This window comes from Aythya fuligula, chromosome 10 (genome assembly GCF_009819795.1).
Source record: "Aythya fuligula isolate bAytFul2 chromosome 10, bAytFul2.pri, whole genome shotgun sequence".
NCBI lineage: Eukaryota > Metazoa > Chordata > Aves > Anseriformes > Anatidae > Aythya > Aythya fuligula.
In genome coordinates this window covers 6,562,527-6,582,805 of record NC_045568.1, presented here as the reverse complement: position 1 = coordinate 6,582,805, position 20,279 = coordinate 6,562,527, and the positions used below count along the sequence as shown (strand labels likewise).

At 69.1% G+C, this 20,279-nt stretch overlaps 4 protein-coding genes across 4 annotated transcripts in view; 3 read left to right on the top strand and 1 right to left on the bottom strand.

Annotated features, from left to right (window-relative positions):
- Positions 1-1,269: 1,269 nt before the first annotated feature.
- LOC116492926 (acylamino-acid-releasing enzyme-like) lies at positions 1,270-6,043 on the top strand. The gene is made up of 22 exons (XM_032193938.1): positions 1,270-1,295; positions 2,135-2,264; positions 2,340-2,466; positions 2,547-2,640; positions 2,721-2,796; positions 2,870-3,036; positions 3,107-3,244; positions 3,330-3,421; positions 3,507-3,547; positions 3,624-3,745; positions 3,845-3,905; positions 3,980-4,077; positions 4,156-4,207; positions 4,292-4,380; positions 4,455-4,593; positions 4,666-4,749; positions 4,827-4,907; positions 5,002-5,090; positions 5,200-5,390; positions 5,461-5,563; positions 5,641-5,747; positions 5,814-6,043. The coding sequence occupies exons 1-22, from the start codon at positions 1,284-1,286 to the stop codon at positions 5,917-5,919; spliced, it is 2,199 nt and encodes a 732-aa protein (XP_032049829.1). The 5' UTR covers positions 1,270-1,283; the 3' UTR covers positions 5,920-6,043.
- Positions 6,044-6,181: 138 nt separating this feature from the next.
- APEH (acylaminoacyl-peptide hydrolase) lies at positions 6,182-10,261 on the top strand. Its single transcript, XM_032194287.1, is given in 22 exon segments — positions 6,182-6,344; positions 6,412-6,535; positions 6,620-6,701; positions 6,789-6,864; positions 6,977-7,122; positions 7,207-7,338; positions 7,419-7,510; positions 7,604-7,644; positions 7,715-7,836; positions 7,929-7,949; positions 7,952-8,036; positions 8,126-8,220; positions 8,303-8,354; positions 8,435-8,523; positions 8,618-8,759; positions 8,897-8,974; positions 9,047-9,127; positions 9,208-9,296; positions 9,375-9,565; positions 9,646-9,748; positions 9,821-9,927; positions 10,006-10,261. Coding segments are annotated over 22 exon segments (2,232 nt in total). The 3' UTR covers positions 10,127-10,261.
- A 59-nt stretch (positions 10,262-10,320) lies between these two features.
- Positions 10,321-14,059, bottom strand: MST1 (macrophage stimulating 1). The gene is made up of 17 exons (XM_032194234.1): positions 13,734-14,059; positions 13,530-13,642; positions 13,324-13,438; positions 13,016-13,152; positions 12,818-12,938; positions 12,617-12,735; positions 12,368-12,530; positions 12,160-12,290; positions 11,977-12,079; positions 11,760-11,896; positions 11,635-11,670; positions 11,450-11,561; positions 11,286-11,363; positions 11,075-11,221; positions 10,891-10,997; positions 10,613-10,752; positions 10,321-10,542 (listed from the first exon to the last, which is right to left on the bottom strand). Exons 1-17 carry the CDS (start codon positions 14,057-14,059, stop codon positions 10,381-10,383), a joined length of 2,247 nt encoding a protein of 748 aa, XP_032050125.1. The 3' UTR covers positions 10,321-10,380.
- Positions 14,060-14,684: 625 nt separating this feature from the next.
- Positions 14,685-20,279, top strand: part of DAG1 (dystroglycan 1) — a 37,310-nt gene continuing 31,715 nt past the window's right edge. The window contains exon 1 of the mRNA XM_032193934.1: positions 14,685-14,733. The gene's annotated coding sequence lies outside the window, so the exon portion shown is untranslated. The remainder of the gene's footprint in view (positions 14,734-20,279) is intronic.

Genomic DNA, 20,279 nt, shown 5'->3' with positions numbered 1-20,279 from the left:
TATTTTTTTTATTATTGTTTGACTTTATACCAAATCCTCTTCCCTCTTTGCTTTGTGCGATGAGTTAGCACATGGGCTGTTGTTTGTAGAAGCAATAGAGTGCAGGAGGCCACAACAAGAGCACAATCCACCGAAGACGATCAGGAGAGCTTCGCCTCTGCCGATATCCTTCCTCTTACTGTGCAATTCAAGTCCTTCTTAAGCCATTACGCGGGGGCCCGCTGGGACCGGCGGAGGGGTCCCCACCACCGGGAGATGCCCGCGGCGTGCCCGGCCGCCCCGCTCCTCGCCCCCCCGTCCCGCCGGCCCCGGTGCCCCGCGCACCCCGTCCCGTGTTCTATGCAACGAAACACCACGGCTCCGGAACGAGCCCCGTCGACAGCCGAGAGCTCCAGCGTCGCGTGCAAGGGCGTCACCGCTACACCGGGTCCCCCCCGTCCCCCCCCAGCTCCAGCCGCCGCCCGTGGCATGCTCGCCCCGCCGCAGGGCCGCCGCCGCGCCCGTCCCGTCCCGTCCCGTCGCAGAGCATGGCTTCGCTGCTTCTCCGCACGCTCCCCGACAGCGCTCGCTCGATCTTCGCCTGGACTCTTTATTTATTTTTTTATTATTATTATTATTACTTTGATTTTTTTTTGTTTTTTTTTTTTTTTTTTTGTAAATTATTATTTCAAACGGTCGTCGGCCTCCCTCCTCCATCGGCTCCTCGCGATGTGGGATGCAGAGGACCTGGCCGCCCTAAAGGGGCCCGGGGGGGCCGCAGCTCCCCCCCGGCCCGGCGCTGTAAATACCTGTACAGTGTGTAACCGGCACCGGGCCCCCCCCGGCCCCCCCCAGCACACCTCCAGCCGCCCACCCGGGGCTGGGGGGCCCCTTTTTGGGGGCGGGGGGTGCTGGGGGGCCGCGTGCCCCCCCCCCCGTGACGGTGTGCGTGTGTGCCGTGCCCTGTGAGCCCCGTCGTGCCCCCCCCCGTGCCGCCGCCGTGTCGTGACCGCGTACCACGAGTCGCCCCCCCCCCACCACCACCCCCCCACCCCCCCCAGGTGTTTCTGTGGGAACGGAATAAAACAACGCGGACTTGGTCTGAACCCGCCTCCGCCTCGTGCCTGCCCCGGGGGGGTTTGGGGTTTTTTTTTTGGGGGGGGGTTGGGGTCGGGGTTGGGGTCTCCCCCCCCTCCTCCGGTAGCGCCCCCCCCGCGCCGCCAGGGGGCGCCGTAACGCGGCCGGGGGGGCCCCGCCCCGCCCCGCCCCCCGGAAGCGGCGCCGCCCCCCCCCGAGGCCGCGAGATGGAGCCGGTGGTGAGGGGCTGGGGGGGGGGGGGAGGTGACGTCACCGGGGGGCCCGGCCCGGCCCGCGCGCGTCCCCGGCGCTGCCCCCTCCCCCCAGAGCCCCCCCCCCGTGCCCGGAGCCCCCCCGGTGCCTGCGCGGGGCCCGCAGGTGCCACCCCCCCATGTGGCCCGGGACCCCCATAGGAGCCCCCCGTGTGCCCTGGGACCCCCATAGCCCCCCCATACCCCTGGTAGCCCCCCCCTCCATGGCCTCTGGTACCCCCATAGCCCCCCCATGTGCCCTGGGACCCCAGAAGCCCCCCCCATGTCCCCTGGTACCCCAATAACTGCCCCCCATGTCCCCTAGTACCCCCATAGCCCCCCCCCCCACGTGCCCTGGGACCCTGGTAGCCCCCCCCCATATCCCATGGTACCCTGATAGCCCCCCCCCCATGTCCCCTGGTACCCCTATAACTCCCCCATGTGCCCTGGTACTCCAACAGCACCCCCCCACGTCCCCTGGTACCCCGATAGGAGCCCCCCGTGTCCCCTGGTACCCCAATAGCACCCCCCATAAGCCCTGGTATCCCAATAACTGCCCCCCAGGTGCCCTGGTACCCTTATAACCCCCCTCCCATGTGCCCCGGTACCCCAATAGTACCCCCCCATGTCCCCTGGTACCCCCATAGCAGCCCCCCATATGCCCTGCTACCCCAGTAGCCCCCCCCATATGCCCTGCTACCCCAATAACTGCCCCCCACATACCCTGGCACCCCTAGAATCCCCCCCCCTACACCCTGGTCCCCCAGCCTTGCCCCATGCCCCTGGTCCCGGCCCCGTGCCCCGCAGCCAGCCCGCCGGTCCCGCAGGTGCTGCCCAGCCTGGAGGAGGTCGCGGGGCTGTACCGGGAGCTGAGCCAGCACCCGGGGCTCAGCACCGCCTGCCTGGGCCCAGACGTCACCACGCAGTACGGGGGCAAGTACTGCAGCCTCTACACCGGTACGGGGACGGGGACGGGGCGGGGGGCACGCGGGGCGCCGTGGGTGCTCACCCCGTCCCCTTGTCCCCGCGCAGAGTGGTCGCAGCGGGACCTGGCGCGGGCCGAGACCATCAAGTCGTGCCGGCAGTACCTCGTCTTCCACGACGGCGCCTCCATCGTCTACGCAGGGCCCGCCGGCACCTGCTGCGAGATCAAGGACGAGTGCGTCCCCCCCCGTGCCCCGCGTCCCCGCACCGCCGGGGCCGTGGGGCTGACGTGGGGATGTGGGGGCCTTCCCGCAGGCTGCTGAGCTGCGAGTCCCCCAGCGGGGCGCTGAAGGCCGTCCTGCGCAAGGCCGCCGGCAAGGAGAAGGAGAAGGAGAAGCAGTTCCTGGAGGTGAGCTGGGGTGCAAGCGGGATGCAGCAGGGAAGGGGCAGGGGGCTCGGGCTGCCCCCACCCCGTGCCTGCGCCCCCAGGTGTGGGATCAGAACCGCAAGGTGAAGAGCATCGACCTGACGGCGCTGGACAAGCACGGCAGCATCTATGATGACGGTGAGGGATGAGGGCTGGGGTGGCCCTGGGGGACCCCGGGGACAGGGCGGCTGGTGCCTGAGCCTCCCCGCAGACCAGTTCGGCTGCCTGGCCTGGTCGCACTCGGAGACCCACCTGCTCTACGTGGCGGAGAAGAAGCGCCCCAAGGCCGAGTCCTTCTTCCAGAGCAAAGCGCCCGAGCTGGACTGCTCCACCGATGAGGACCTGGAGCGCCCCGAGAAGCCGGACGCGCCCCTCAAGGTGGGTCCCCGACACCCCCGGGGTGACGGCTCCGCGCCCCGCGGGTGGCACTGACAGGGCCGTGCCGCAGGGCGAGCAGTTCGTGTACCGCGAGGACTGGGGGGAGACGCTGAGCACCTGCAGCGTCCCCGTGCTCTGCGTGCTGGACATCGAGGGCAGCAGCGTCTCGGTGCTGGAGGGCGTCCCCGAGCACGTCTCCCCCGGCCAGGTCAGGATGGGGGACAGCGGGGACGGGGGAGGTGGTGGGAAATGGGTGACACCATCACTGAGCGGCGCCGTCTCCCTGCGGGCAGGCCTTCTGGTCCCCAGAAGACACCGGCGTGGTGTTCGTGGGCTGGTGGCACGAGCCCTTCCGCCTGGGGCTGCGGCACTGCACCAACCGCCGGTGAGTGCCGGTCCTCCCCGGGCACCCCAAACCCCTGGGGGACCCCCAGCCCGCCCCGCAGTGACGGTCCCCCTCTCCCCGGCAGCTCGGCACTCTTCTACGTGGACCTGACGGGTGGGGATTGTGGTGAGTGGCTCTCCCCCAGCCCCCAGCGGTGCCCAGGCCCCCTGCACCCTCTCAGCGTCCCCTCGTCCCCTTGCAGAGCTGCTCTCGGATGACACCAGGGCCGTGTGGTCCCCGCGGCTCAGCCCCGACCGCTGCCGCATCGCCTACCTGGAGAACAGCGCCCTGGGGCCCCACCAGCAGTGCAGCCGCCTCCTCATGGTGAGCAGCGGGGCCCCAAAACGCACCCGGGGGGGTTCAGAGGGGGCTGGTGGGCAGGATGGGACCCGACAAAGCCCCCCCGGCCCGTGTGTCCCGCAGTACGACTGGTACACCGAGCAGACCCGCACCGTGCTGGAGGCCGTGCCGCGGCAGGCGTGGGGTGAGTACGGCCCCGCGGGGAGGTCTGGGGAGATGGGGTGCAGGGGGTGCTGAGCCACGACGCTCCCCTCGCAGGCAGCTTCCCCGGCATCTACTGCAGCGCCCTGCCGGCGCTCTGCTGGGCGGCCGACAGCCGGAGGCTTGTGCTGGACACGGCCCAGCGCAGCCAGCAGGTAAGGGGCCACGGGGACACGGGGACACGTGGCGGGGCCGTGGCGGTGCCCGGCTGGACTCTGCCCTCCTGCCCCTAGGACGTGTTTGTGGTGGACACACAGACGGGTGCCACGACCTCTCTGACAGCCGGTGAGTGCCGTGCCGTGCTGTGCCGTGCCGTGCCGGGGCTGGGGCTGGTCCTGCCTGCAGGTCTGAGCCTCCCATCCTCCCCAGGTGCGCCCCAGGGGAGCTGGTCTGTCCTCACCATCGACCGGGACCTCCTAGTGGCCAAGTTCTCCACCCCCAGCTGCCCCCCCACGCTGGTACGGTGATGTCCCTGTCCCCACAGTGACCCCCAGCCCCCCGGACGCTGGCACTGAAGCTTCTCCCCACGCAGAGAGTCGCTGTCCTGCCCAGCGCGGGCCAGGAGGCGCAGGTGCAGTGGGTGTGCCTGCAGGACGCACCCCCCGTGCCCAGCATCAGCTGGAGCATCCGCACCCTGCAGCCCCCCCCGGAGCAGGAGAACCCCCAGTACGGTGAGCACCGGAGGCAGCAGGGCTCTCACCCATCCCTGCTGAGCCCTGACCCTGCCTCCACCACTCCCACAGGGGGCCTGGACTTCGATGCCATCCTGCTGCGCCCGAGCGAGGGTCCCACTGCCCAGAAGCCCCCCCTGGTCGTGATGCCCCATGGTGAGAGCTCGCCCCCCAACCCCCTCGCAGCGCTGGCTGTGTCTGCACGGTGTCACCGCGCTGCCTGCCCCTCGCAGGGGGACCCCACACCGTCTTCTCTGCCGGGTGGATGCTGTACCCAGCCGTGCTGTGCCGCGTGGGCTTCGCCGTGCTGCTGGGTGAGTGGGGGGCGGGCGTTGGGGCACGGCACCCCTGCAGTGCCCGCAGGGTCCGGGGCGGGGGGCAGGAGGTTTCTGACACCGTCTCGCCCAGTGAATTACCGCGGCTCGCTGGGCTTCGGCCAGGACAGCGTGAACTCCCTGCCGGGCAACGTGGGCACGCAGGACGTACGGGACGTGCAGGTACGGTGCCAGCAGACGTGCGAGCCCCCCGGCCCTGTGGGCGCCCCCAGGGAGGGAGAGCCGGGTGCGGGCACATCCCCACCCCGGTGCCTGTCCCCTACGGGCGCAGCTCTGCGTGGAGCGGGTGCTGCAGGAGGAGCTGCTGGACTCCAGCCGGGTGGCCCTGGTGGGCGGCTCGCACGGGGGCTTCCTGGCGTGCCACCTCATCGGGCAGTTTCCCGACACCTACCACGCCTGCGTGGTCCGCAACCCCGTGGTGAACATCGCCTCCATGGCCACCACCACCGACATCCCCGACTGGTGAGTGCTGCGCCCCCCGGCTCCCCCCGACCCCGGCCCTGCACGTGCCCCCCCTGCCTCTCGCCCGCAGGTGCCTGACGGAGACGGGTCTGCCCTACGTGCCGGCTGCCCTGCCGGACCCAGCGCAGTGGGCGGAGATGCTGCAGAAGTCACCCATACGCTACGTTGACCGGGTACAGCCCCGTCCCTGTCCTCGTCCCCGTCCCCTGCACCCACCCGTGGCAGCGTTGCTGAGCCGTGCCCCCCGCAGGTCCGCACGCCCGTGCTGCTGATGCTGGGGGAGGACGACCTCCGTGTGCCCCCCAAGCAGGGGCTGGAGTATTACCGTGCCCTGAAGACCCGGGGTGTCCCCACGCGGTGAGTAGGGGCTGGGTGCTGGGGAGCGGGCTGCGGGCACGGCGCTAACCCCGCTCTGCCCTGCAGGCTGCTCTGGTACCCAGGGAACAACCACGCACTGGCCGGCGTCGAGGCCGAAGCCGACGGCTTCATGAACATCGTGCAGTGGCTGCTGGAGCACTTGCGGTGCTGAGAGCCCCCCGGCACTGTCACTCCCCAATAAATGGTGTAGCTCAGCACTGGGCTTGTCCGTGATGGTGCTGCGGCCGCCGGTCACGCCGCAGAGGGTGGAGATGTCCCGCTGCCAGCACCCAGCACCCCGCAGCCCCCCCGGGTGCGCACAAGGCAGCGGGTCTGGCACTGCCCCCAGCCGGGCGGCCTGCACATGCCTTGGCACCCTGCCCCGCTGTGGAGCCGCAGACGGCGGCGGCCCAGCACGGCGGCGGAGCGGCCCCATGGCCTCGGGGAGTCGGTGGGGCACGGAAAGCCCGGGGGAGCCGGCAGAGGGGCTGCAGAGCCACCCCGGCTCCTGCTACCAGGAGCTCAGCCGCTTCCCTGCCATCACCCGCACCGCGCTGGGTGCCGCAGGGGGGGGCCAGGCCTTCCTCCTCTACACTGGTGAGTTGGGGCTCGCGCGCCCTCGGCGCTCTCGGCACGGGTGGGCACTGACGTCCCCGTCCCACAGAGTGCACCCAGCCCGACCTGCGCCGCCGGCGGCTCCTGCGGTTCAGCCGGCACTACAGCCTGCAGCGTGCAGACGGCGGCCTCACTGCCAGCCGGGCAGCGCTCAGCGCCGAGATCCGCCACCAGTAGGGCTCGCGGCTGGGCTTCGGGACGGGACGGGACGGGGCGGTGCGGCCGTGCCCCCGCTGCAGCCTCCCTGCCGCCCGCAGGCTTCTCAGCCAGGACTCGCCGTCGGGGCAGCGCCGCGCCGTGCTCGCCCGCTGCCCGCTGCAGGGCCACGAGGTGCTGGAGGTAACGCGGGTGCCCGGGGCTGGCTGGGGAGGGGAGGTGGGTGCTGCGGGTACGGCATGCCTGTGCTCAGCACCCCCCCTCGCCCAGGTGTGGGACGGAGGTGGGCGCAGCCACGGCGTGGACCTGACAGCGCTGGGGAAGCACGGCAGGGTCTACACAGAGGGTAGGGCCCCCTCCCGAAATACTCCCAGGGTGCAGGTGAGGGTGGCACGGCTGGTGGCCCCGCTGGCTGCGCCCGTGCCACGCTGGGCTTTGGCACCCTGTCCCCACACCAGGGCCCTTCGCCTGCCTGGCCTGGTCCCGCTCGGAGACGCGGCTGCTCTATGTGGCTGAGAGGAGCCAGCCCAGGCCACCAAAACCCAGCCCGTGGCTTGTGCCGGGGGCAGCCAGGCCGGCAGAGGAGGAGGAGGAGGAGGAGGAGGTGGGTGGTGAGCTTCCCGTGAGCGTGCCACTTGCGTGGTGAGCGTGCCAGTGACCACACCACGCACACCGTGAGCAGGGCGAGCAGTTCGTGTACCGCGAGGACTGGGGGGAGACGCTGAGCACCTGCAGCGTCCCCGTGCTCTGCGTGCTGGACATCGAGGGCAGCAGCGTCTCGGTGCTGGAGGGCGTCCCCGAGCACGTCTCCCCCGGCCAGGTCAGGATGGGGAGGGGGGCAGAGCCCTGGGGTCAGTGGGAATGCCCCGTGGCTCCGGCACAAGCCCAGCTCTCACGCAGGCTCTGTGGTCCCCGGACGACACCAGCGTGGTGTTCGTGGGCTGGTGGCACGAGCCCTTCCGCCTGGGGCTGAGCGCCTGCTCCAACAGGAGGTGAGCCCCCCGCTGTGACCGCGCTGCCCGCCCTGTGCCAGCCCGGTGAGGGCTGACGTAGCCACGGAGCTCTGAGCCACTGCTCCTCCCCAGGTCGGGCATTTTCCATTTGGAAGTGGCCAGCAGGCGCTGCGGTGAGTGCTGGAGACCCCAGGGTGCCCCTGGTCCCCGGTGTCCCCGTGGCACTGACCCCGCTGCCCACAGAGCTGCTGTCGGCCCAGCCCCGTGCCGCCTGCTTGCCCCGGCTGAGCCCCGACGGCCGGCGCCTGCTTTACCTGGAGGGGGCCGTGGGAGGGCCCCACCGGCAGTGCCTGCAGCTGCGGATGGTGAGGGGGCTGCGCGTGCTGGGCCGCCCCTCCCAGTTGTGCAGGAGCGGTCCCCAAAATCCCTCTTGGTCCCCAAATCCCCCGTGGCTCAGTTTCCCCACTGGGGCTTGGCTCTCCCCAGCTCACCTGGCAGACGCGGCAGACGGTGACGGTGCTTGACGTGGTGCAGGAGCCCATGGGCGGTGAGAGCCACGCAGCCAGCGGGGCTGGGTGCTGCTGGGGGGTCAGATTTCCCCCCCGATGCCGGGGGCCACCACCCCTGCTCACCAGTGCCCTGCCCTGCTCGCAGCCTTCACCGGGATCTACGCCACGGAGCTGCCGCCGCGGTGCTGGGCAGCCGACAGCCGGCGAGCCCTGCTGGGCACCCCGCAGCGCAGCCGCACGGTGAGCTGGGGGACGGGGACAGAGCAGGGCTGCGACACGGCCCCCGTGGTGAGCTGGGATCCCGCGCTCTGTCCCCTCGCAGGACCTGCTGCTGGTGGACACGGAGGCAGCCACTGTCACCAACCTCACTGCCGGTACGCTGCGCCTGGCTGCTGGCGGCGCGCTGGCAAGTCAGGGTGAGCCCCGGCGCCCATCGGGGTGCTGCTGTCTGCAGGGTCACCCGAAGGGTGCTGGGAGCTGCTCACCATCCAGTGGGACCTGCTGGTGGCCACCTGCTCGGCCCCACACCGCCCACCCCGCCTGGTGAGCAGCGCCGTGGCACGGCACCATGCGCGGTGCCTGTGACACCTTGCCGAGGGAAAGGGGTGCCCCGGTGCCACTCAGCGCCCATCCCCAGGTCGTGGCAGAGCTGCCACCATTGGGTCAGGAGCTGTCCCTGCGCTGGGTGACAGTGGAGGACGCCCCAACGGTGCCCAGCATCACCTGGAAAACCCTGATGGTTCGGCCTCCCTGCGGTGGGCAGAGCTCTGCTCCGCGCGGTGAGCGCCCAGGGGCCCCCAAGCACCCGGGTGCTACTGGGAGCTGGGGGCCCTTGGGTGGAGGGGGGTGGGAAGGGTCTGGGGGCACTGGGTACCCAGGGCAGCGGGGGCTGAGCAGGGCCCCTTCCTCGGTGCAGGCACCCAGCCCTTCGAGGCACTGCTGCTGAGCCCGCCGGGCAGCAAGGCTCCGCACCCCCTCGTTGTGTGCCCCCACGGTGAGTGAGGGGGCAGCGGGGACACCCCTGCACTGCTGGTGGCACCCCGAGTGATGTCCCCGCTGCCCCCAGGTGGCCCTCACGCCGTCTTCGATGCCCGCTGGCGCCCGAGCATGGCTGCACTGTGCCGCCTGGGGTTTGCCGTGCTCCTGGGTGAGTGCTGGGGACCCCGGCACCGGGTGTCCCCCGTGCCACGCTGGGGACGTGGCACCCCACAAACGCTCTCTCCCCAGTGAACTACCGCGGCTCCCTGGGCTTCGGGCAGGCCAGCATCGAGTCACTGCTGTCCCACGTGGGTGAGCAGGATGTGGCGGACACACAGGTCAGGGGGGTGCTGGGACGGGGTGCTGGGGGTGCTGTCGGGGTGGGGTGCTGACCGTGGGGTGCCCCACGCCCGCAGCTGGCAGTGGAGCAGGCGCTGCACAGCGAGCCCCTCGACCCACACCGCCTGGCCCTGCTCGCCGGCTCCCACGGAGCCTTCATCGCCCTCCACCTCCTCGCCCGTGAGCCCAAGCGCTACCAGGCGTGCGCCCTGCGCAACCCCGTCTCCAACCTGCCCGCCCTGCTGGGCACCTCCGACATCCCCGACTGGTGAGGCTCGCCCACCCCACACCGTGCTGCATCGCTCCGTGCCCTGGGCACCACACCACCCCCCCGCCTCCCTCCCGCAGGCGCTACGTGTCCCTGGGGCTGCCCTACTCCTTCGAGCGGGTGCCCTGTGCCGAGGACGTAGCCACCATGCTGCAGCGCTCGCCCATCGCCCAGGTGCACCGGGTATGGCACAGGGGGATGGACGCGGGGGGGCCAGGGCTGGGGGCTGAGCACCCACCGCTGCTCGTGTCGCAGGTACAGACGCCGGTGCTGCTGTGTGTGGGTGCCCGGGACCGGCGGGTCAGCCCCACGCAGGCGCTGGAGCTGTACCGGGTGCTGAGGGCCAGGGGGGTGCCGGCACGGTGAGTGGGGCAAAGGGGTCGGGGGGAGCAGGCAGGGAGCCCTGGGGCACCGGCTGAGCATCCCCTGCCCGCCCCCAGGCTGCTGTGGTACCCAGAGGGTGGCCACGCGCTGGCAGGCACAGAGACGGAGGCTGATGTTTTTGGGAACTGTGCCCGCTGGTTCCTCCAACACCTGAGACAGCCCCGGCACAGCCCCTAGCACCTGCGGTGGCCTTGGAGTGCCCGGGGGTCCTGGGGATGGCACCGGGACCAGAGGAGAGTGGAGCAAGTGACGGCACAGGATGGAAATGGGGATGTGGGCTTGCCTCTAAATAAACGTGTGCCGCCTGGTGCAGTGCTGTCCTGTGCGTCTTGGCCCCGCTGCAACACAGACAGAGGCTGGCTCCACTCCCTTTATTGGCATCGGGGGGGCAGGCAGGGGGGTGCCACCCCTCCAGCTGCCCGCAGCCCGGCTCAGACCATCTTCATGACCTTGTGGATCCAGTCGACGTAGAGCGAGACGCGGATGAAGAGGGCGGGCTGGTCGGTGCGGGCGCAGACGCGGGACGGGGTGATCACCCCCTCCAGCACCCAGCAGTCGGCGGTCAGGCAGGCCAGGGGCCCTCCGTAATCTCCCTGCGGGGCCAAAAGAGCGCCGTGACCCCCATCCCGGGGGATGGCCCCGAGCCCCCCTGGCCCCGCTCACCTCGCAGGCGCCCACGCCGGTGTGCAGCGGGGCGGTGCACAGCTCGCTCTCCTTCAGGCGCCCACGCAGCGCCGCCTGGCACTCGCCGTGGGCCAGCACGGGCAGCTGGGCCACGTTCAGCACGCGGCTGTCGGCCGTGCCTGCAGGGTGCCAGCCCCCGGGGTGGTGGCGGGGGGTGGCACGGAAGGGGGAGGGCGTGAGAAGGGGGTGTCATGGGATGGGCAGGGGGAGGCTGCGGGCAGGGGGATGCCGTGGCCGGGGCTGCCCACGTCGGGTACCTCTGGTTTCCCCCCAGCCGGCGATCTCGCAGATGGTGCCCGCGGGCACGACGTAGCGCTCGGGCGGCAGGCAGATCAGGGCCACGCGCTTGTTCAGCACGGCCGGCCTGCGGAGGGACACGGGGGGCGTGGGGGACGTGGTGCCAGTGCCAACAGTGCCAGGGCACGGGGCTCGGCTGCTCACCTCGCCAGCTTCAGCAGCACCAGGTGGGACTCAGAGGGACCGCAGAAGATGCGCACGATGGGGATGGCCTGCAGGTCGGGGTCTGCAGGGCCGGGGTCCTTGAACAGCAGCCCCAGGTGCACCTCGTAGCCCGACAGGTCCGCGTCGCTGCGGGACGGGGACATCAGGGCACGGCGGCACCCGGCACCTTGTGTGCTGTCCCCATGCTCACCAGGAGGAGAAGCACTGGCGGATGCTGATCACCCACTGCTCCTTCACCAGGGACCCGCCGCAGAAGTGCACGCCGGCCCTGCAGGCACCGGCATGAGAGGGGGCAGCTCGGGGGGGCGCCCGGCTGGCGGCGCAGCGGTGCTGGCACGCAGGGTGCCCGCTCACCGGTTGCGGATGCTGACGGTCCACGGCGAGTTGCCGGGCTGCCCGCCCACGATGCGCCCCTTGAGCTGCAGCCTCTCGTCCCGCCGGCCGCACTGCTCGAACGTCACCGCCTCTGCGCACACGGCAGGCGTCAGCCGGTGGTGTCCGCGCCCGCCGCGTGGCACCCGGCGTCCCCCCGTCCCTACCCGTGCTCTCCAGGATGGACGGCACCGCGTTGCCGGCTGCAGAGAGAACAGCAAGGGGGTGGCTGCAGCGGGGTGGCCACAAGCACGCCGCGGGGCAGCCGGGGCTCGGCGGGGCTGGGGCTCACAGCAGGGCTTGATGGCGCAGTAGTCAAAGGGCATGCGGGGGTCCATGGTGTAGCACCAGGGGCCGTGGCTGTCGTTGTCGGGGTTGCGGCAGTAGTTCTCCTCCAGGTGGGCCTCAGGGTGGGTGGCGGGAGAGATCCTGCCGGGAGGGAGTCGCCACCTCTGTCCCCGTCCCCGTGGCCGTGCCGCAGCCCCCGGGAGGCTCCTGCACACACTCACTGGGGCACGTGGGGTGTCTGGGCGTCCCAGCGCTGGCACGTGATGCCCTTGCGCGTCTTGCTGACGTGGCCGCGGTACGTCTCACCGCGGCCGTGGTAGCACTCTGGGGGCAGGCAGGGAGCACCCTGTCACAGGCGGGCACCCTGACGGGGGCACCCCCACGCCCAGGGCAGCGGGGCTCACCCTGAGCACCCAGCTCGTCATCGCAGCGGCGGATGTGGAAGCAGAAGGCAACGCGGACGCTGGGGCGGGTGGTGAAGCACCACGGCGCCTCTGAGCCGTCGGGGTTGCGGCAGTAGTTCTCCTGCAGGTCCCTGGCAGAGCAGCCAGCTGCGTGCCCGTGCCCGTGGGTGCTGCCCACGGCCACCCCGTCCTGCCCCGCCACACCTACTTGCACGGGTACTTGTCGGGCACAAAGTGGTGCCGGTGCGGTGCCTGCGCGTCCCAGCGCTGGCACGGGATGCCCGACACGGTGACGTTCACCCGGCCCCGGTAGCCTTCGCCCTTCCCCCTGAAGCAGTTGGTGGTGACGTTGAGGGGCCGCGGACGCTTCTCTGCTTGCGTGGCCAGAGAACAGCGGGGTGAGGGTGGCAGCGGGGACAGCCGGCCCCGGCCCTGTGTGCCACCAGCGGGGACTTACTGCAGACGCGGATGCGGCAATACTCGCGCTCCCGCGCGGGGTCAACGGTGTAGCACCAGGGCTGCTCGGAGCCGTCCGGGTTGCGGCAGTAGTTGTCATCCAGACCCTTCTCGGGGTACCTGGGCGAGAGACGGGGAGCAGTGGGTGAGGGTGACAGGCGCTCCTTGTCAGCACCGTGGCTGCGCGCCCCCGGGCCGGTACTTGTCGGGGTGGTAGGGGTGCTTGTGCGGGTGCTGCAGGTCCCAGCGCTGGCACTCGGTCCCTGACTCGGTGTGGTCCACGAAGCCCCGGTAATCCTCCCCGTTGCAGGTCATGCAGATGGCTGCCAACAGCAGGGGGGGGGCCTCAGAGGTGGCGGGGACAAGCGGCACGGGGCGTCCCCAGGGGCGCGGCGCTCACCATCCTGGCACTTCTTGATGCCACAGCTCTGGTGCCGCACGCTGGGGTCCATGGTGTAACACCAGGGGCCCCGCTTGTCGCGGTCGGGGTTGCGGCAGTAGTTCTCCTCCAGCCCGTTGCGTGGGGACGGCAGGAACCTGCGCCACCCCCGGTCAGTGCCACCGCCCCAGCGCCGTCCCCACCACCCCCGTGCTGCCCCCACCCCGCACCCACCGCCCCACGCCGCCCCGTCCCACGTCCCACCGCCCCGTGCTGCCCAGGGCTGGTGCCCACGGCCGCTGGGGGGGCGCCGGGGGGCACGGTGGCACCTGTGGTCGTGCGGCGTGGTGGCCTGCCAGTGCTGGCAGCGCAGCCCCTTCTCCGTGGTGGCCCGCGTGCCGCGGTAGCTGATGCCGTCGGCCACGATGCAGTCCCGCAGGTAGTCTGGGCAGAGCCGGGCAGGGCGTCAGGGCCGGGCGGGCAGCGGGTGGCCCTGCAGCGGGTGCCCGGCGTGCAGCCCCGGTGCCAGCCCCACCTTTCTTCTGGTACAGGTCGTAGTGGATGTTCTTCTGCAGCCGCACGCCGGGCGAGTGCTGCGTCCAGCGCAGCAGCTGGCACAGCTGGCTCTGCCGCTCGTGGTGGAAGGCCCTGCGAGGCGTGACAGCGGGGTGGCACCGGGGACACCGGGGACACCGGGGGGCACCGGGGGGCACAGGGTTCACCCCGCGTGGCGTCTCACCGGCAGGCCGGGCTGGTGGCACAGCGCTGGGCGCACTGCTCGGCCGGGCCCGGCTCGGGCGGTGGCGGTGCCTCGGGGGGCAGGGGCAGCAGCTCGGTGGCTCGCAGGCGCTGGAAGTCGTTGAGGGGCGAGCGGGAGCCTGGGGAGCACGGCGGGAGCTGGGCATGGGGGGCACGGGGCCAGACGGCGGCAGGGGGTGAGCCCCAGGAGGTGCCCGCGGGGCCCCCCAGGGCTGCCTGGTCCCCGCTGTGCCCCCCGGCCCCGGCCCTACCTGCACCCAGCGCCACGGCCACGGCCACGGCCAGCAGCACCCGCGGCACCGGCATGGCGCTGGCGGCGGGGGGCGGGGCCTGACGGTAAGGGGCGGGGCCTGGAGGAAGGGGGCGGGGTCAGGAGGATGGGGCGTGGCTTAGTGGATGGGGTGGAGCCTGTTGGGTGGGGGCGGAGCCTGTTGGGTGGGGGCGGAGCATGTGGGGTGGGGCGTGGCTTGATTTTAGGGGCGTGGCCTGATGGTAGGGGCGTGGCTTAATGGTAGGGTGTGGCCTGACGGTGGGGGCGTGGCCTGGTGTCTATGGGGCGTGGTTTGGCTGGTGGGCGTGGTCTAGAGGGGGGCGTGGCTTTGTGCTCGGGGGCGTGTCCCGGCGGCAGGTGCGGGGCGGGGCTTGCGGCGGCGCCAAGAGGAAGCGGACGCGGCGAAAGGGGCGGGGCCTCGCGGGCCGGCCGCAGGGCGCGGGGAGCGGGGAGGAGGGGGGGGGGGGGCGGCGCCGCGCGCGCGGCCAGGTGGGGCGGGGCCGCGAGGGGGCGTGGCGAGCGCGGGCGGCGGGCGCCGATTGGCCGCGGCGCGCTCGTGCCGCCGGTTGCCAGGCGCCGCCGGGCCCCGCCCCCAGGTCCGTGCCCGCGCCCGCGCGGGGTCGCGCTCGCGCCGCGCCGCCCGCTCCGTGCGCTGGGTGCGGGGCCGCTGGCGGCGGGGAGCGGCCACGGGGAGCGGCCGCGGGGCCCGGTGAGCACGGGGAGAGCCGGGGGGGGGAGGCGGGGAGGAGGTGGGGACGTGAGCGGCCGGGCCTGGCCTCGCCTCGTTCCGCCGCCTCGGTGGCACCTGCCGCGCCGCCCTGCCCTTGGCCTACCGGGCGGGCCGGGCCTGGCGGCGGCGGCAGCGCCACGGAGGCGGCGGGGAGCGGGCGGCGGAACGGGCCCGGCGGGGGCAGGGCCTGCGGCTGGGCCTGGGCCTGCGCCTGGGTGCGCCCCCGCTGGGGCCGGGCCGGGGGTGCCGGGAGCTGCGTGCCCGGCCGTGGGGGGGGGGGCTCGGCCCGGCGGGGCTGACCTTGGGCTGCCGCCCCCCGCGGGGAGCCGGCCCCGGGGGGCTCCCGGCCGCCCCCCAGCAACAGGCGGCGGGGCCCGGCCCGGCTCTGGGCCGCACGGAGCCGCCCGGGGGCTGCTCGGGGCCCCCCGCTCGTTGTTCCCGGTGCCCGTCCCGGCGCTGCCCTGCCCTGGTGCAGGGTGCTGTGCCAAACGGGGGGGCTGCTGCTGGCTGGGGGCGCCCAGCAGAGCCCCGCTGCCCCCCGCTCACACCGTGCCCCGGTGCTGCGGGACCCCCAGCACCTTCCCCGGGCACCCGGCACTGCCTGAACAGCCAGGTGCTGGTGCTCGGGGTGCCTGCTGCCTTACAAGCGCCCCTTTCTTTACGCTAGGTAGTAAATTCTGCACAAATCTTCTCCTTTCTCTGCCTGCTGTGCTGGGCTCGGCCGCCCCAGGAGACGGAGCTGGACCCTCGGCAGGTACGGCGAGCCCCCCGTGCTCGTGCTGTGAAACACACAGCAGGAATGGGCTCAGACCCGACCTTATCCTCCAAAACTTACTCATCCTCCACAGGCTTTGGAGGAATCCTCGCGTGTCTCCAGCCCCGGCAGCAGGGGAGGGTGTCGGGGGCAGCGCCGTGCCCTGCTCTGTGCCCGTGGGAGCTGACGGTCACGGCTGTGAGGAGAGGGGACTCAGTGCTTTGTGCTGCCCCCCAGCCCCCTGGCAGTGTGGCACGGCAGCAGGAGCGTTGTCTCGCTGCCTGTTCCACGTTTTGGGTTGAAATAAGGTGGGGGTCGTCCTGGAGGGGGTCAGCATGCTGTGCCAGCCCGGGGGGAGCTGCGGCCGGCCGCTTTCGGCGGTGACAGCCGTCCTCAAGTTTTGTTGCAGGGCTGATTCTGGATGGCTTGTGCCTTTCCTCCCATGAGCTGAGGGCTGATATGGAGGAATTAATTCCGGTAATGATTAATTTGAACAAGGAAAATGCAAACTCAAAGTTCTCCTTGGGCAAGCAGTGGTTGTGTAAATAAATGTCTCTGGCATTCCTTGCGCTGCTCATAGGCTGCCGGCCGATTGCTTCTGGGCTCTTGCTGGATCGGCGGGGAGGGAGGCTCCCTGAGCTCAGAGTACTTCAGCAGCAATTTGGGCAAAATACAGATAAACACAGTTGGGTTGACCCAGCATATCTGAGGTCTTGGTATGCTGCAAATGTTTGTTCTTAGGATGTTTGTGCCGTCTGGAGAGCTGCGTACCTTAAACCCGATTCGCTGTGACCGTGTTTGAGCTGTGAAAAATCAAAGATCAGCCCCAAGAACCGGGGCTTTTGGGGCTTGTTCTGCGAGGGTGAGTAAGTTTGGCCAGACTGCCGAGGTGCTGCTGGAAGGGAAGATAACGCCGTAACCTGCTGGAGTCATTCAGATGGGTGCGTTTCCTCTCCCAGTGCATGTCTCTATCTGCTATCTCCCTGCGTTTCCCAGCTGGCTTAAAGCTGTCCGTGGGTCAGTTTGCTGGATGGAGGCTCAGCTTGCCAGCGGGGCTGGCGTTGTATATATTTGGTGTTACTGCCTTCTTTGTCACCGCCTCCCTCCCGAGCGTGCAGCTGGCCTGCTGGCACAGCACTGCCCCGACAGCAGGGTGCCCAGGGGTGCCCCCCCTCTGCCCCTTGTGCCCAGCATGGGGGGCTTTCTCCTCCACGTCCTGCAGTTCCCTCTGTGCTCTGCGTGGCTGTGGGGGGCTCACCGAGGAGCCCGGCCTCGCTGCGGGTGGCTCGGGCTGGGCTGGGGGCACGCTTGCTGCTCCTGGAGGGGCGAGGTGCTCGTCCCACACACGCAGTGGCAGCGTGCTGTTTGCCGGTCTCCTTGCCGAGCTGAGCTTTTCTTTTTTCTCCCCCCACTCCCAGTTACCTTGCTGTGAGTTCCTCACCCGAATCGTGGCGTGGAAGGAGCTCTCAAACGCAGCAGGCCCGGCCTGGAGGAGCAGGAGGCAGAGGCATGGGCCTGGTGCTGGTGGGCTTGGGAACGGCAGCAGATCTTGTCTGAGTCCCGCAGGTGGATGCTGTTTAGTTTCTCTTTGGGGTTTTCTTTGGGAAAATTGCCTCCTGACCTCACCTGCCCTGTAAGTAGGCGTTCAGATGAAGGTTTCTGACGAGTTCTCCTCCTTCCTAACTCTTGTCTCGTGCCGTGGTCTCGCTGCAGGGCTCAGCTGTGGCATTTGCCATCTCGGTGACCCTGAACGAGGCTGGTCTGTCTTTTCTAATCCACTTTCTGAGAAGGGTGCTGCTCGTGGAGGGCTCTACGGGCAGCCTCAGAGACGTTTCGTGTCGGGCTCCTCAGAGCTCTCTAGCAGGTTGCTGGAGAAGCCTCTTCACCAGCGCTCAGCTTTGCAAATGCTGCTGGCGGGGACCTGACGGGCGGCATTCCTCCCTGCCTGCCCGGGGCTGCCGAGCACAGGAGAGGTTTCTGCTTACCCGCACAGCTCTGGGTCACGCTGGCGGTGAGCGTGTACAGGTGATGGATTCATGCTGCTGCTTTCAGGCACGTTTCTGGTTTTTTACGAACCAGGTTGTGCATGGAGGCTTGAGGAAGCTTGATCTCCCTTGAGGGTGGGAGTTGGCAGGCGGTGGCTGCGGTGAGAGTTGCCAGTGGCAGACACTGGTCGCTTGCTGTCGGTCCCAAGGGCAGGGGACTGATTTGGGATGAGTTGGGTGAGGCTTGGTGATGGCCTGAGCCAGCGGTTTTCCACGTGAGCACTGAGTGGCAGCGGGTGATGTGACAGCCCCGTGCTGCAGTCACAGCTACAGGGGGTGGCACGGGGGCCACCTGTGCACTGGGTCCCTCGCTGGGGAGGGATGGCTCGCTTCCTTTCACCATTTTTTTTCATTTTCCTCATGCCAGGTCCTCCTTCAGACCCTTTGGGAAACGTTCCCCTTCCCAGAGCTCCCGTCCTCCCCCAGAGAATTTCCTTGTGCCAAGGGCATCTTTGGGGTTTTTCTGTTACAGGGCTGGGTCTGGCAGGCAAAAGCAGTCCCTGTCCCTGCTGGGCAGTTGTTCAGGAGCCCGGGGTGCTGCTCAGATGCCTCCTTCATCAAAAGGGAAGTGTTTGCTCAGTCTGTTCAGCACAGCTGCTGTGCGCCCCCCATGAACTCACGCTGTAAAGCTATCCTCCAGCTGGGAGCTTCCTCTCCAGGAAGGAAAAGTTCCTTCAGGCCTTCTGTAAGTATGGCAGAGATTGAAATAACGGTGTAGGGACGTAACGTGGTGTCATTTTTAGCTGTGCTGTGGCTCTCGGGATCCCTGCAGGAAGCTGCCTCCCAGGTGTGGGGCAGGGAGGCAGAAAAACACCAGGGCTGCAGCATCCTTCCCTCCTGCTGCACGGCGGCACCTGCTTTGTGGCATGCTGGAAAGCGTCATTTCGGCAATACAATCCTCCAAACAAGGCCCTGCTGGGCCAAAATTCCAACCTTCATGTGTGATGGGGGGGACGCAGCGCTCCTGGTGGTCTCTGAAGCCCACGCTTTGTGTCCGTCCCCGTGCCAGCAGCCTCGTGCTGGCTGCTCCTTCAGGCAACGCTTCTCGTGTCTTTGAATAAAATTCGGTGTGGGTATCAGTTAGAGTTCAGCCTTCAGAGAAACAAGAGGTTTGATCTTGCGGGAGCGACAATTGCTGAGCAACAAATCCCCTTCAGAAAGTCCAGAGGAGGCCAAAGCAACGTGCTGGGCCGGTGCTGCGTGCGGAACCCCACCGGCCCTTGTTAGTAAAGTGCCTGGAAGAAAAGCGTAAGAACAGGACTTCAGAGCCCCACGGAAACTTGGTAACAAAGCTGACATGAGGAAGGGATTGGGCTGTTGCTGGCAATGCCCTAAGCTCGTGTATTGTGATCTGAAAGCGTTCGAGGAGGCAGCGGCGGTGCTGCGAGTGGTGCTGGTGATAAGCTGGGATGAGAGTTGTGATTCTGCCTGCTTAACGGGGCCGAGTGCGGTACCCGTGGTTGTCACGGCTCGTCTAGGTGTGGGGAGGTTTGCTGAAAGGCCTGGATCAGGGGTGGTCGAGAAGCAGCATCGCAGGCCCGTGGTTCAGTACCCACCCGCCTCTCACTCCCGCTGCCGGCACTGCAGCACCGCACGCCCCAAAGTGCTGGAAGCTGGGATCCTGCCCCTCCTCGTCCTTCTCCCTGCTGTGGTGGGACCAGGACGTGGCCAGTCCTTGGTCTGCGGGCTGGAGCCTTCCCCAGGGAGAGGCTGCAGCGCTGTCCTGCCGTCACAGGAAGAAGCTGTTTCCTGCAGGCCTGCCTGCTGGCGCTGTGCGCTTCGCCCTGGCGTGACCGAGCTCCACATCCCCCAGCCCTGCTCCCTTCCCTCAGTCCTGGCCTCCTAAAGCCTCCCCTGGCGGTGCGTGGACGTGCAGCGAGCCGAGCCCTGAGCGTAGGTGAGCTGTTTTGCACCTTCTGCGGGCTCCTCGTGGTCTGATGAAAATCACCAACAGCAGGGTGCGTCGGGGGAGCCCTTGGTGCGGTTCTGCCCTGCCTGGTAAAGAAAAGCAGGACGGAGCAGCAGGCAGAGAGAGTCTGGGCTTGATTTTCCTGCAGCTCAGGTAAGCTCAAGATGCTGCAGCCAGGGACAGCTCTGCCCAATCCCCGGTACGTCTCGGCTGCTGGTGCCCCTGTGCTTTGTGGTGGGTTGGGTGGCTTGGATCCTGCCGCAGGAGCAGCCCACGGGAGCTCTGGGGGGGCAAGGGTAAGTGCAGGGCCCCAGTTTTGGGTGCCTTTTGGACCCATGCAGCGTGTAGCGTGCCTGCTCCAGCAGAGAGCCTGGGAAGGGCACTGTGAGTGCTCCAGTCCTGTCTTCTGCTTGTGTATAGGGATTCAGGTTGGCTTAGCTGAAGCCCCTGTGTTGGTGTTTGGGGTGGAATTCTCCTTAATAGCTGCTTGAGCTGATGGGGATTCTGCCACGCGGGGCTGACACCCAGCACCGTAGGTTTGGGACCGGTGGTGTAGGGTCATGCTGAAGGCAGGAGGGTGCGTGGAGCTTGGAGCTGCTTGGGCACGTGGCGAGGTGTGCGGGTCCCAGCCAGTGAAGCCACCATGGTATCAGTTGAAGGCTCAGCCCAGCAGCACGACCCGATCCATGACTCCTGCTCGTGTCCCAGCACTTCGCTGTGTGCTCCCTTCAAAGCAAAGCCGCGTGTGAATAGAAGTTTGTAGGCACACTGGTCCCAGTTTCACATTGACAGTGCCCGGTTCCGTGCTGGGAGGGGA

Excerpts from the sequence above, each read along its gene's own strand:
- LOC116492926 (XM_032193938.1), top strand. Across the intron at positions 3,746-3,844 it reads AGTGCAGCCGCCTCCTCATG|TACGACTGGTACACCGAGCA; the intron begins GTGAGCAGCGGG and ends TGTGTCCCGCAG. Across the intron at positions 5,091-5,199 it reads AGGACGTACGGGACGTGCAG|CTCTGCGTGGAGCGGGTGCT; the intron begins GTACGGTGCCAG and ends CTACGGGCGCAG.
- MST1 (XM_032194234.1), bottom strand. The coding sequence starts at position 14,059 with ATGCCGGTGCCGCGGGTGCTGCTGGCCGTGGCCGTGGCCGTGGCGCTG. Across the intron at positions 12,736-12,817 it reads CACCCCTACCACCCCGACAA|GTACCCCGAGAAGGGTCTGG; the intron begins GTACCGGCCCGG and ends TCTCTCGCCCAG. Across the intron at positions 11,222-11,285 it reads CGCCAGTGCTTCTCCTCCTG|CGACGCGGACCTGTCGGGCT; the intron begins GTGAGCATGGGG and ends CCCGTCCCGCAG.